Raw genomic sequence first — 14,217 nt, 5'->3', positions numbered from 1 at the left:
ACTGCCCCCTGGAGAAGGATGGTCCGTTCCGACCCGTCGTCTAGAACGGCGTACGTGTCGTACACAGCGTTGTTGTGGTGAAGTCGGACCTTCACCACCTTCAGTAGAACCTTGGAGCCGCTGCTCTGTGGCGAGTCTAGGTAGTAGACAGGGGTTTCCTCTTCCGGTGCGCGACCGGACCTAGGGCTTCTGTTGCCCTCCGTGGACCTGGCGAGGGAGACCTCGTGTAGGATGTGGAGGTGGACCTCCTCACAGCGGTTGCACTTCCTCCTCAAGGTGCAGTTCTTCGCCAGATGGTCGCGCCCACAGTTCCAGCACCTCTGGTTCTTCTCGAGCCACCTCTGCTTGGCCTCGGTACTCAGGTTGTTGAAGTCACTGCACTCATTGAGCCAGTGCTCGCTGGTGCAGTACGGACATGGCGGTGGACCTCTCCGTCCCTTTGGAGGGGGTTGAGAGGAATCCTTTCCCTCAGGTCGGGTGGTCCTCTCTCTCCGAGGCTCCTCCTCCGTGTGCAGCACTCCTACTGGGCGTCCTCTGTTCGAGCTCGGCCCGTCCCAGCGGTCTCCCTTCTCCCTCTCCTTCTTCGGCTCAGCGTAACCCATGGCGTCTACGTTGGTGTCATGCACTTCCTCCAGTAGGAACTCCGCGAAGGCAGCCATGCTCAGACCCAACTTCTCGGGGTTACGAACGCGCTGCTGTCGCCGGAACCTCTCCTGCCGGAAGCGTGGGATCTTGCGGAGCAGCCGCTCTACGTTGGAGGTGCTGTTGATCTCGCTGGCGCCAGCTGGGCCCTGCGTCTTCAGCATCCCAACCAAGGTGTGCACGCGGAGCGCGAAGTCATCCAGCGCCCGGTCATCCTTGATGGGGGCCTGCTGTTCGAGGGCTTGCAGTTCAGCAAGGGCGTGGTTCCAGGGACGACCGTAGCGGGCATCCAAGTCAGCGAGTGCTCTGGTGTAAGGTGTCGGTGCGGAGGCATGGGCCAGTACCATGTTGTGGGCTCTGGGGTTCCTCACATGCTGAAGGAGAATCGCATATTTGTAGGACTCTGAGCAGGAGTTGTCCAAGAGCGTGTCTAGGCAGATGCGTAGCTCCACATACTGGCTCCTGTCCTCGTCCTTGAAGAAGGGGAACTTGGGTCCCTCCACCTGGGGGAACATCCTGTAGTGGATCATCGGTGCTGGAGTGACGGTCTGGGTGTCCGGCCTGCATGCATTTTGGTGCACTGGAGGACCTAGGGGTGTGCTACGCTCTTGGGGGATGGCTCCCCTCCCGGGCAGCGACGCTGGCTCCCTCTGGGCCGCGTAGCGGTCGGGTCCCTGGTCCTCTTCCTTCCAGGCGGTCAGCTGGGCCTGTAGTTGGACAGTCCTGGCGGGGGTCATGGAGCCATCGGCGGGGGGTTCAGGAGATGGCACTCGAGAGGGCCGTGCGGATGATGCTCTGGAGCTACAGGCCGACGGAGTTCTGCTGATGCACACGTCGCGCATGGTCTGCATCATTTCCTCCATCTTCTCTGCGTGCAGTTGCTCTCTCGCCATCTGCCTCTCCGCCGCGCGTTCCGCCCCCTCCATCTGGAGGCGCTCGCGCTCGTACTGGATGCGTTCCCTCTCTAACGCCTCCTGGCGCTGTCTCTCCGCCGCACGTTCCGCTCCGTTCATCTGCCTCTCCGTCTGGAGGCGGTCGCGCTCCATCTGGAAGCGTTCCCGTTCTAGCGCCTCCTGGCGCTGGAGGCATTCACGTTCTAGCGCCTCCTGGCGCTGTCTCTCCGCCGCGCGTTCCGCTCCGTTCATCTGGAGGCGTTCGCGTTCTAGCGCCTCCTGGCGCTGGAGGCGTTCACGCTCGAACTGGAGTCGTTCCCGCTCTAACGCCGTCTCGGCCTGTTGGCGCTCCCGCTCTAACGCCATCTCGGCCTGTTGGCGCATATATTCGGACAGCGCGGCACCACTCCCTCTGGAGTGCAGGCTATCCGCCCCAGAGGCAGAACTGCCCACGGAAGCCCTGGACCGGTAGGAAGCCACTGAGCGGCAGGAGCTAGGTCTCGAGCGCGCCGTACTGGGAGGCAGATCGTTAAGGCTGAGGCCCTCCCTCTTCCGCCCGCAGGCGCTGTCGGACCGGGCCTCTCCTTCCTGTTCTTCCGTTTCCACGGCAAAACCCTGCGGTTCTGCCATCTCATCCTCAGGCTGGTGCTCTTTGAGGGCTGTCTCAGTGCTAGCCACCTGCTCGCCGGCGGACACCTCGGCCTCTCCGACCACTGTATCCCGTGGAGTGCGCTCCTCGCTACCACTCAGTGAGCTTTCAAGCTCAAGCTCATACTCCTGTAACCTCGGAGGCAACCGCGGGACTCTCTGTGGTCGTGGCTCTGGCTCAGGGGGCGGAGAAGGGGGGGTAACTGTCTGGTCTGGTTGGCTGCGCTCAGCCATGCTATCACTACACTACCAATCCGGCTCGAAGGACCAATTGTAACCAGGGAGTAGCTGAAAAGGACTGTATACTTTTAGGAAAGGGCTGGTTATCTAACTAAGGGAGCTAAATAGGCAGTATAAGAGGATACAGGCAGGGGGCGACAGCAAACCGTTAGACTAGCAGTTAAGGTCGTTAGCATTAGCAAGGGAACTAGCATTAGCATTAGCCTTCAAACAACTAGCATTAGCATTAGCGCTACAAACAACTAGCATTAGCATTAGCGCTACAAACAACTAGCATTAGCATTGAAGCTACAAACAACTAACACACGGTATTACAGATGAACAACACATTTATTACACGACGGTTGTATACATCCCCATATATACATTCCCACCCGGCCGGCCACACACACTCTCAATCACTCACTGACAGTCTCTGGCCTGAACAGGCCTATAGTCCAGTGGCGTGGTGCGCGTCGAGGCCTGGTTGACTGGCATGTGCGTCGACGAAGTGGTCCGCGTTGAAGCTCCGCTGGAGTCTGTGTTTGCTCGTGGAGACGACGATTAATGTCCAGCTGGCGTCCCGCTTGGTCCCACGGTGAACAGCCGGCCGCTGGCAAGACGGTCCAACGGGAACACAACCAACAGGCTACAGTGGCTCACTCAAGAAACGCTTTTCCTGGCGTCTTCAGTTGCTGCACGGTGTGCTCGCTGCTGAATCCGCCATCTTAGATCGGCTTCGTTGCTTCTCTCGTTCTAGTTCTCTCTCGTTCGGCTTCTCTACACACACTCTGACTGACTCCGCCCTTCCGTCTCTTATATACCACCACCGAACGTAGCATCCGGGTCATAGACACACCCCGGATACTACGTCATCAAACATATGCATAAAACATTACAAGAATAATACATATACTTCACGAAACGTATATAATTGTATAGAAAATAACAAAGGAAATACTAGGGGCAAAAATAGGGCTGGTTTGGGGAAACTAAACTGGCACTAAACTGTGGGCCTTCACAACAAAAACATTATAAATAATATAAATAAAAAAGGCTTTGCTACATCAAATAGGTTTAACAACAGGCCATGGACTATGGCGGTAGATTGTTTCAATAAAGTAGTTGAACTCTAGCTCAATACATGCATTGTTTTAGGTAATAACTTTGCTTAATGTAAAGGTCAGTAACCCAAAGTGCAATATAGGCTACAGACAAGACACTAATGTTTTTATATAACAGATATGCTCCAAAACAATGCAATGTGTCCTCTCACTCCATACAATAGTAAGTCGCTTTGGAATAAGGCGTCTGCTAAATGCCAAAAATGTAAAACATTTAAATGTAAACAATAGGCTAGGCTACAGTCAGTGCCTCACTCTAACTCACGGGTAGGTTGGTAGGCTACCACTAGCTAGCCTTTAGCTTATCACCTCTGCTCTACCACTGACGTTAGCAAGCTAGCTAAATACACTTGTAATGCAATATTGAATTCATGAATGCGAGCAAACACTCACTGGCTATCGCATTACATTACAGTCATTTAGCTGACGCTTCGCCAGAACTCACAAGTGCATCTCCTTACTAATACAAGTGACTATGAGCATACTCCGGTGCTGAAGGCATAGAATGCGAATAGCAAGCTAAAAATACAATAGGTCATTAAGAGGGAGAATCTATTAGATAAACGAGAAGAACTAACTTAGGCCTACAGCTGTGCCAGTGAAACGAATGATCCTCACTTCAAAACGCAACGTATGGCATGGGTACAGCCAACGTTAAACTCGTATAACTTACCCTGCTGAGGGTAATAGCTTTTAATGTGACGATTTCGGTCGAGACGTTTTCTCCGCCTCCGCCATGATTTAAATGTAGCCGCCGCGGCGGCTCCGCAAGACGGCGTGGCGTGCGTCAACAGGAAGTAGGTTTGTTATGGAATAAGGCCGCTATATAAGTCAGTCCATTTACCATTTTACCATTTCTCCCTTGTTGCCTGTAGGTGTTGCGTTGCCTCCGCCTCAACACCCCTCCCCCCATCATGTCCGCTGGCCCCGCCCCTGTCACCCTCCTCCCCCAGAACTGCCAAGACCCTCTCACCTACACCCCCCAGAACTACCAAGACCATTTGACCACGGTCTACGGAGCAGCGGCGATGGAGGCAGCGGGCGCCTTGCTCACTCTGAGTCTGGATGATTAGGAGTGTTTCATCATCATCCTCCTCCTCCTCATCAATGTTGGTTCCACAGGGAGGGAGGGGCCGAGCAGGTTGTGTGAAGTAGTGAGCTTCAGTTTTAACACTAGGACCGCGGCGGATCGCGACCTTATTCCATCGCGATGAGGTGTGCTTCAGCGGCTTCATTTCCAAAGTTCTTTTCAAGTAGCTTCTTAGCTTCAGCATAGCCTCTGTCTGGTTGCATATGCATGCAGCTACGCACCAAGTCTCGTGACTGTCCAGTGGTGTACTGTTCCAGGAAATAAAGCCTGTCTGGATTGCTACTTGTCTTGTCCTACAATGTTCAAAAGCACGCATAAAGGGTAGGAAATTCATTGGGTCTCCATCAAATGTATTCATTTCCCTCACAGGAAGTAAAGCAAGTTTCTGCTGAGTAAGAAGGATATCAGCGATGTCATGTTTTTGCTCTACATTGGACATGGTGTCTTGATTGATAAGATTATCCATTGTTGACTGATTATTCATTGTTGACATTTGATCATGTTCTCTTTTACTGTGCAATGTGTTAGTAGGCTTTGGATGCTGCCTTTGAATAACAACCTTTTGAAGTGGGGTTTTAGGCACTGTTCCTATATTAGCATATTCAACCGGTGATTGTTCAAGATTCATAGACACAGATTGTCCCTTTTGCATATCATCATAATAGGCATTCGTGTCATCATGTTCTTTACATATTACATAACCAAGATTTATTTTGCAATCACAACAATGTCAACACAATCACAACAGAATCGTATTTAATCCAATCAGGTTGTATATAGAATCTATATATATAATCTATATATTGGTTTCAATATACCTCCATAGCAGTCTACAGTCTAATTTAGCTATATCTATAATTACATTATGAGAACGTCAGTATTTTTACGCCTTTGGTTGTATTGTCTGAACGAACATTGATTGGGAGACATACTGTACAGTTTATCATTTTCATAAATGATAATAAAATTGGTTATTTGTTGTAACATTTCACAGTTGTCTTGTTTTAGTTCTCCATTGCTTACACCATTTGTATGAGACTGCCCACAACAATAACATTTTCAGCAAAACTGTCATTTCTGTGGCCTGGGGTGGTCCAGTGGTCTAGCACCATGGCCTGGGGTGGTCCAGTGGTCTAGCACTGCGGTCTACAGTGCACACATATGCCCATGTTGGCATGGGTTCAAATGTCTTAGCCTACTGGTGAAATGTGTGCTTGAAGTAAAGGTGTCTTATATCAATACATGGTTAGTATTATAGTAGCCTAATGGCGGCCAAATAACGTTCCTCTCTGGGGTCACAGGAAGTGATCGCACCAAGAGAAAAGCCACAGCACTGTGAAACAGAGGCAATCAGAATATTATAGTAAAACAGTAAAAAATATATATATATAAATGAATGTTGGTTCATGGTGGATGTGTTTTTGTTTTCTCTTTGTTGTACATTTCAAACTTGCTTTTCTTTTTCTTATTTTTTTTATACACAAATAAACTTAATTATTGCTGTATTTTCAAGTTGTATTGTTACATCCCATTACACAAGTGTAAGAGAGTGAGCAGAATTTGAGTGAACTATGTTAAATGTTCCCTGGCCAATAGAGGCACACACCACCACTACTACACTAGCTTACTTAACGTTTTATAGAATTCCCAATCTGCCAATTACCTTAAGCACAATCTAACGGCCATTCCTCTCATCAAGCTGCAGACCTTTTAATACAAAGTGCAATTCTAGCAGCGAGAAATTATGCAAATGCAAATTCACTAGCATGCAAATAACTGCTTGTTTTTACAATGATCTGTCCATTATGGAGAATCCAGAGAGGCCACTGGTTGTTTTTAATCCTCTTCATTCCTAGAAGGTGTAACAACGACAGCAATCACCTGGGCAAAGCTTTAATGCTGCGCAGTTTGACTGGCCGACGAAGCACCAGGGGGGTATTCTATCAACGTCGCTAAAGGAAAATCCAGGTTTATTTTTTACAAGTCTCGCGAGGCTTTTCAAAATAAGCCTGTATTTTATAATAAGTCTCGTGAGACTTATCAAAATAAACCTAGACCTTCCTTTAGCGACGTTAATGGAATACCCCCCTGGATACGTGTATCTTAATTGAATAGTAGGATACAAATCTGGCGTGGTTGTAGACTGGACGCTAGAGGGCGCTGTGGTTCTTTGCCAACGCGCATCTTTACCTAAAGTCTCCAGTGGCAGAGAAGCGAGAACGTGTCAAAACATGTCCCGATAGATGCCGCATACATGATGACAGCACTGTAAACATGATCTAGGTGCGTCCCAGTCCTCAGACCTGTCCATCGAGCTGAGTCTTCAAGAGGACCACCTCACCTCCCTTACCTTCCAGGAGGAGGAAGATCAAGAGGAGGAAGAGGAGGAGGAAGATCAAGAGGAGGAAGCCCGCACCCGAGCCAACAAGAAGCTGGTGCACTTCATCAAGCAAGGCAAAGTGGACAAGCACCTCTTGGTGAGTAAGGATGATGTGTAACTGAAGTTGATATATATTATTATAGAATTATTAGATTCTAGTTTGAGCACATTTATACAGTGGTCATAGGGAAGAGCACGAGTGGATGTTTTCTTTGCGCACTCACAATCTGTCAGGATATCTACTGTGTGTGCTTCCCAGCCAACCAAGTATAAAGTCCAAGTCCCCCCCCCCCCCCCCCCAAGCTGTCATCAGCGGCGAGCAGCCATCCAGATGGCTGAAGTCTTTCCTCAAGGTCACCCGCCTTAAGGGACACCTGGTGGACACCTACCTGGAGGATGAGGAGCAGCTGGACCAGGTGTATAGCTACCTGCTGAATATCTATAACTTAAGAGTGCTCCACATACCACCCCCGATCTGGCTCACGTGTCTGACCCCGTCCGCTTGGTCCTCGATGTCCTCTTACCTGAGGTAAGTCAGGCCTACAGGCACCACGTCCTGAACTAAGTGGAATTCAACGTCAGTTTTTGTGAAGATCCCCCTTTTCTTAGGTTAAACAAGGTTGATGTTTTCTTCTTGTGCAGGCCGTTATCTCTGCTATCGCTGGAGTGGACGAGGTTTCATTGGCAGAAGCTAAGGACAAATAGAGATGCAGGGCCAGCCCTACGACTTTTGTGACCCTAAGCGAGATTTTTAATGTGGCCTCCCCCACACACACGTTTTGTCGGGGGGTTGGAGTTTTCGATTGACGGGTGTTTTCGATAGCCGGGTGTTTAATCGACAAGGGGGGGCATAAAAAATTGGCATCAATCCACACACAATACCCCATAATGACGACGTTTTTTTACATTTTTGAAAATGGATTCAAATTGAAACACAGAAATACTTCATGTGGATAGAATTTGCTAAAAAGAGTGACAAAAATGTCATCAACAAATCACTCAGTTGAATTGAGTTCATCTTAATGCAAGGATAAGGCAAGGCAAATCAGAGACCCTATAAAAACAAAGACATTGATTCCAAAATGACATTAACTATTATCCTTGCATTAAGATGGGCTCAATGGACCATCCAACATCAGTCGTTCGTCCCCCCCCCCCTTTTTTTTTTTTTTTTGAAAACTGCTTAGGCCGTTTATGCCTTGGGCCGGCCCTGTAGAGATGCAACACAACAGGTGTGTTAGTTAAGGGTTGTTTAGTAGAATCGGGTGTGTTAGTTAAGGGTTGTTTAGTAGAATCAGGTGTGTTAGTTAAGGGTTGTTTAGTAGAATCAGGTGTGTTAGTTAAGGGTTGTTTAGTAGAATCAGGTGTGTTAGGTCAGGGTTGTTTAGTAGAATCAGGTGTGTTAGGTCAGGGTTGTTTAGTAGAATCAGGTGTGTTAGTTAAGGGTTGTTTAGTAGAATCAGGTGTGTTAGGGTTGTTTAGTAGAATCAGGTGTGTTAGGTCAGGGTTGTTTAGTAGAATCAGGTGTGTTAGTTAAGGGTTGATTAGTAGAATCAGGTGTGTTAGGGTTGTTTAGTAGAATCAGGTGTGTTAGGGTTGTTTAGTAGAATCAGGTGTGTTAGTTAAGGGTTGTTTAGTAGAATCAGGTGTGTTAGGTTAGGGTTGTTTAGTAGAATCAGGTGTGTTAGGTCAGGGTTGTTTAGTAGAATCAGATGTGTTAGTTAAGGGTTGTTTAGTAGAATCAGGTGTGTTAGGTTAGGGTTGTTTAGTAGAATCAGGTGTGTTAGGTCAGGGTTGTTTAGTAGAATCAGGTGTGTTAGGTTAGGGTTGTTTAGTAGAATCAGGTGTGTTAGGTCAGGGTTGTTTAGTAGAATCAGATGTGTTAGTTAAGGGTTGTTTAGTAGAATCAGGTGTGTTAGTTAAGGGTTGTTTAGTAGAATCAGGTGTGTTAGTTTAGGGTTGTTTAGTAGAATCAGGTGTGTTAGTTAAGGGTTGTTTAGTAGAATCAGGTGTGTTAGGGTTGTTTAGTAGAATCAGGTGTGTTAGGTCAGGGTTGTTAAGTAGAAACAGGTGTCAGTGTTTCCTCCAGGATTTTTCACATTAGTGGTGGGGTGGTCAGTTTTCGCACGCAACGCATGAAACACGCACTGACGCTCAAAACAAAGACGTCATTTCACCAAAAACTAGAGGGTGGCAACACTTTTTATTTTATTTTTATAGCGTTTAAGTCATTAAAGCCGAGCAGGTGATTTTATATAGAAGGTGATCAAATACCAAGATATCCTACAGCTGTAGCAGAACATGCGGAACGCGCATACATGTGACTGACAGATACGCCCAAGACACTGACACACACACACACACACACACACACACACACACACACACACACGCACACACACACACACACACACACACACACACACACACACACAGAAAGATCATCAGCTCATCGAATATGAAGTACACAAGAGATAATCAGCTCATCGAATATGAAGTACACAAGAGTAGAGTACACATGGAACCGGGAACGCGCATACAGCACTGAACAACATCCGTAGAATATAAACTTGTGACTGACAGTCACACACACACACACACACACACAATGAAAGATCATCAGCTCATCAATACGAAGTAGGCCTACATGAGAGTACACGCACAAAACTAACGTTACTCATTAACTGTTTACCCAAGTAAAATCACAGTGTGACAGTCAGATGGAGCATTCGGTAAACAACCAACAGCAAGGTAATGCATCAGCTGAGTTAAAGAAAACCAACTTTTACCTTTGACACCAACATGAGCCCTGTTTACCCGTACCTCAGCCGTTTTGTTCGTGGTGATTTTAGAGGCAATAGATTATTTTTGCCCCGCGCATATTGCCCTGTAATTAGACCATGCGACCACAGCTCCGTTGTGTCTCTTATTGTCCAAATGTTCCATGAATTTTAGCTGCATGTTTTTGCAACTTTTACGTCACTCTAGCAGGGTTGCCAGATGGGATTGACAATTTACAGCCTAACCAGTCTATAACCGCTAAATCCAGTAGCCCATTCGGCGGTAACCCGCCCCATCTGGCAACCCTGCACTCTAGACGCATTGCTAAGCATTTGGCTCTCTTTTTCCTCATCCTTCTTCTTTTGACCACTTGCTCATTCATTGCACTTCCGCTGCACAAAAACTTGAAAATGAAACCGGTTGTAATGTTATCATGTTATCCATGGTTTTTTCCGTAAACAGTGCGCTGCGTGTGACATCCTGATGTCATTGTTATTGTCCTTCTGCACATGCGGGTCTGTTCAGGGCCGTGGAATGTTCACACGGGAGTCAATGTAGGTCAAATATAGGTCACATTTTAAAAGTAATGTGAACTGCCAAACTAAAAAATCGGATCTGTGTAAAAAAATCGGAATTGAGCATCAAGACCTGCCATGTGAACGAAGCCTAGATCATGTTAGCTACCTCAAGGGAGACGCTGTGTGGGCTCATTGTAATGCATGGAACAGAATGAGGAAAGGTATCAAACATGTGTGTGTTTGATACCATTCCACACGTGTTTGACACCCTTCCTCATTCCATTCCATGCATTACAATGAGCACCGTCCTCCGATTTCTACCCCCCCCCCCCCCCCCCCCCCCCCCCAGCCTCCCCTGTACTGTAGGCTATGTTGCATGCCTGGCCTCAGGGTTGACCTGCTTCTCTGCACCGCGCGCTACATTTCCACAGAAGAAGAGATCATTCAGTTCTCTATTTCAGTGACACACCTCGGTGAGAAGAGAGGGGGGGAGGGAGGGGGGGGGACAACAACACTATCTCTTTCTCTTAACTTCCTGGGGGGAGGGAGGGAAGAGTAGAGAGGGAGGAGGGAGGGAAGAGTAGAGAGGGGGGAGGGGGGAGGAGGGAGCGGTGGTTGTCATTTTATCCAAAGCGCCTGACAATAAGTCTATTGAGTCTAAATAAGTCTAAATAATTGAGAATCAAGGACCCCAATTGAAATAAGCCAGTGGCTTTCTTGGGTTTTTATCCTGTTAGTTGACCTTGCATGTAATATGTACTTTCATGTACCTACTCCTGCAAATCTTCTAATAAAGTTTTCAATCAATCAATCAATCAAAAATCAATAAGTACATACCTATGTCTGTGTGAAGTAAGGGAATCAACTCTACATCAGTCACCGTCAGTAGAACCAGTGCCATCAGCAGTCGCAGTGCTTTTTAACGCTGGTTACAGTCTGACCCAACGGCCATGAAGCTACATGTCCACAGAAGAAGAGATCATTCAGTTCTCTATTTCAACGGTACACCTCGTGAGAAGAGAGGGGGAGGGAGGGAGGGGGGGACAACAACACTATCTCTTTCTTTTAACTGCCTGGGGGGAAGAGGGAGGGAGGGAGGGAAGGGGGGGGGGGGGGGGGTTGTCATGTACAGTGTCCTCAGGACAGAAGAGACGTCTTTCTACTGAAGGAGAGCGGCCATGTTGCTGCCTCTGCTCACAGCCTGACCAGACCACCATGTTGGTTTTGACCCAGTGGTCCGGTTGCTTTAAAATCCTGTTAACAAGTGATGTGTGTAAACAAGTGATGTGTGTAAACAATAGTAATGTGTGTAAACAATAGTGTGTACGTTTTGTAATCAGGGCACCCTTGAAAAGGAGACTCCCTTTTCTTTGGGGTGGGGGTGGGGGGGGCGGTCTCAAAGTGACGTAATAATATTTCAGCACTGCATCTTGTTTCCATAGTTACGCTGCGTGGTTTTGGTGTAGGAAGGAATTATGACAAGGCAACAAGGCCTCAGCCAAAGCCTGGTGACGTACATTCAGAATGTCTGTCTGTGTACTTCCTGGTTCAACGGTCAGGGGGGTGCCTGGGGGAATAGGGAAGTGGAGCATAGATACTGGTCTCAAGTATTGGAGGTGTTTTGGAACAATACAGTTGGCAGGTGTGGGTGTGTCCTGTGTGTGTGTGTGTGTGTGTGTGTGTGTGTGTGTTTGTTTACTGTGTAGGTGTGTATGGGTGTGTATCATGTGGGTGTGTGTGTGTATGTGTCTGTGTTTACTGTGTGTGTGTGTGTGTGTGTGTGTTTACTGTGTAGGTGTGTATGTGTGTGTGTATATCGTGTGGTTATCTGTCTGAGTGTGTGTGTGTGTGTGTGTGTGTGTGTGTGTGTGTGTGTGTGTGTCTGTGTGTGTGTGTGTGTATGTGTGTGTGTGTGTGTGTGTGTGTGTGTGTGTGTCTCACACCTCTGGCGAGAGTAATCTAACCTCCCTAAATACCAGGGCGGTTCAAGCTCACTTCAATAACCACCCTTGTCCCTCCTCTGAGTGTGTAGTGGCCTGGAGCCAGACAGCACAGGCTCTCCACTGGAGCACCATCCTGTCTGCTCCCTGGCTAGGCTGAGGGCTCTCTGACTGGGGGGAGGGGGGGGAGGGAGGGAGGGAGAGAGAAGGAGAGAGAAAGAGAGAGGGAGGGAGAGAGGGAGGGAGGGAGAGAGAGAAGGAGAGAGAGAAAGAGAGAGGGAGGGAGAGAAGGAGAGAGAGAAAGAGGGAGGGAGGGAGAGAGAGAGAGAAGGAGGGAGGGAGGGAGAGAGAGAGAAGGAGAGAGAGAGAGAGGAGAGAGAGAGAGGGAGGCCCCTTCTATGACGTCCCTATCACTGATGACTTTGCAAAACATGTCCTGGTGTTTTCCAGTCAGGAAGAGAGAGAGAAATGTTGATAAATAATGACAATAGAGGCAGAGGAACCAGCCGGACCGGTCCCTGACGCGAGGCGCTGGTCCGACTGGTTCGTCTGTGAGAAAGGCCTGCGATGCCTTCGTCCTCTCAGACAATACAACGTCTAAACACAGATAGGCATCACAGCCACAGGGACACAACCGTCCTACATCATACAGAAGGATACCTAGAACACATCAACATTCTCTTTTAACACTAGAACAGCCTTTGAGTAAAGAAAAGTGTTATATCTTTGCACTCGATCAAATTTCAGAACCCTCCTTTCATGACTTTTCCTAGATATGTGCGTTCTACCACCCGGTATCCTTACATTTTCAGGATAAGCTAGTATAAAGCTATTTAGCCGTTTTTCTGTGTAGGATGCAGGCTAATTTACAAGCGGTCAACTAGTGATCGTTGTGTGTACATAGCAGTTTGAGCATTGTAAAGAGGTGGCTCTTTTAGTAGGTAAAAAAGGCACGACTGTTCTAGGTGCTATATACAGGTTTATTTTAATTGAATTAAAATGATGCGAAATAGTGTATTCTTAATAGTGTATTCTTAATTCTTAACCCCACTAGGACACTCCGCTAACAGTTGCGATGGAGGAAGTTATTATAAGTGACCTGCAGTGTAAACAGTCACAGGTGTTGGGCTAGGGTTGGCAGGGTTAGGGTTAGCAGGTTTAGGGTTAGCAGGGTTAGCGTTAGCAGGGTTAGGGTTGTAGGTGTTGGGCTAGGGTTGGGCTAGTTGCAGTACTGACCTTGACCTTCTTCCCCTCGATGTCCAGGGTGCGGACGGTGAAGTCCACCCCGATGGTGTTCTGCTGCCGCTCCGGGAACACGCCCGATTTGAAGCTCTGGACCACGCAGGTCTTCCCCACGTTGGAGTCGCCGATCAGGATGATCTTGAACAGGAAGTCAAACGTGTCGTCCTGCTCCACCGCCACCCGTGATCCTGGTCTTGGTCCTGATTCTGCCCTGGTCCCGGTCCCTGCCCCTGCTCCGGACCCTACTCCTGGTCCTGGTCTTGGTCCTGGTTCTGGTTCTACCACTAGTCCAGACCCTACTCCTGCCCCTGCTCCACACCCTGGTCCTGGTCTTGGTCCTGGTTCTTCCCTGGACCCTGGTCCTTCTCCGGGCTCTTCTCCTGCTCCAGACCCTACTCCTGCCCCGGATCCTGGTTCTGGTGCTGTTCCGTTGGGCTGCATCTTAAGGAGAACTGGGCCAGATGCCAGGCTACGGTGCTTTACTGACCTACTTTCGCTTTATAATATGGTGGTCCAGTACAAGATGGTGGTCCAGTACAAGATGGTGGTCCAGTACAAGATGCTAGGCTATATCAGATAGCAGGGTCTCTTCTACACCTGTATGGATCCAGAAGCTCTCCCAAGCCAAAGACAGCAGCCTCTCCACAACCTGCCAGTAGCCTCAGTCTTCTAGAGCCTCCCACAGCTTCTAAGGTCTATTACACAGCTATTACCTCAGTTATAGGACAGTTATAACTAGC

At 48.3% G+C, this 14,217-nt stretch overlaps 1 protein-coding gene across 1 annotated transcript in view; it reads right to left on the bottom strand.

Annotated features, from left to right (window-relative positions):
• The window catches only part of LOC308164703 (ras-related protein Rab-19-like), a gene marked incomplete at both ends in the record, with an annotated part of 38,342 nt that extends 24,424 nt beyond the window's left edge, over window positions 1-13,918 (bottom strand). The window contains one exon of the mRNA XM_080550769.1: window positions 13,472-13,918. Coding sequence (XP_080406895.1) covers window positions 13,472-13,918 — 447 coding nt within the window. The remainder of the gene's footprint in view (window positions 1-13,471) is intronic.
• Window positions 13,919-14,217: the final 299 nt, after the last annotated feature.

This window comes from Nansenia antarctica (genome assembly GCF_963989245.1).
Source record: "Nansenia antarctica genome assembly, contig: SUPER_8_unloc_2, whole genome shotgun sequence".
NCBI lineage: Eukaryota > Metazoa > Chordata > Actinopteri > Argentiniformes > Microstomatidae > Nansenia > Nansenia antarctica.
The sequence above is the reverse complement of the archived record's forward strand: the minus strand, read 5'-3'. Positions and strand labels throughout refer to the sequence as shown.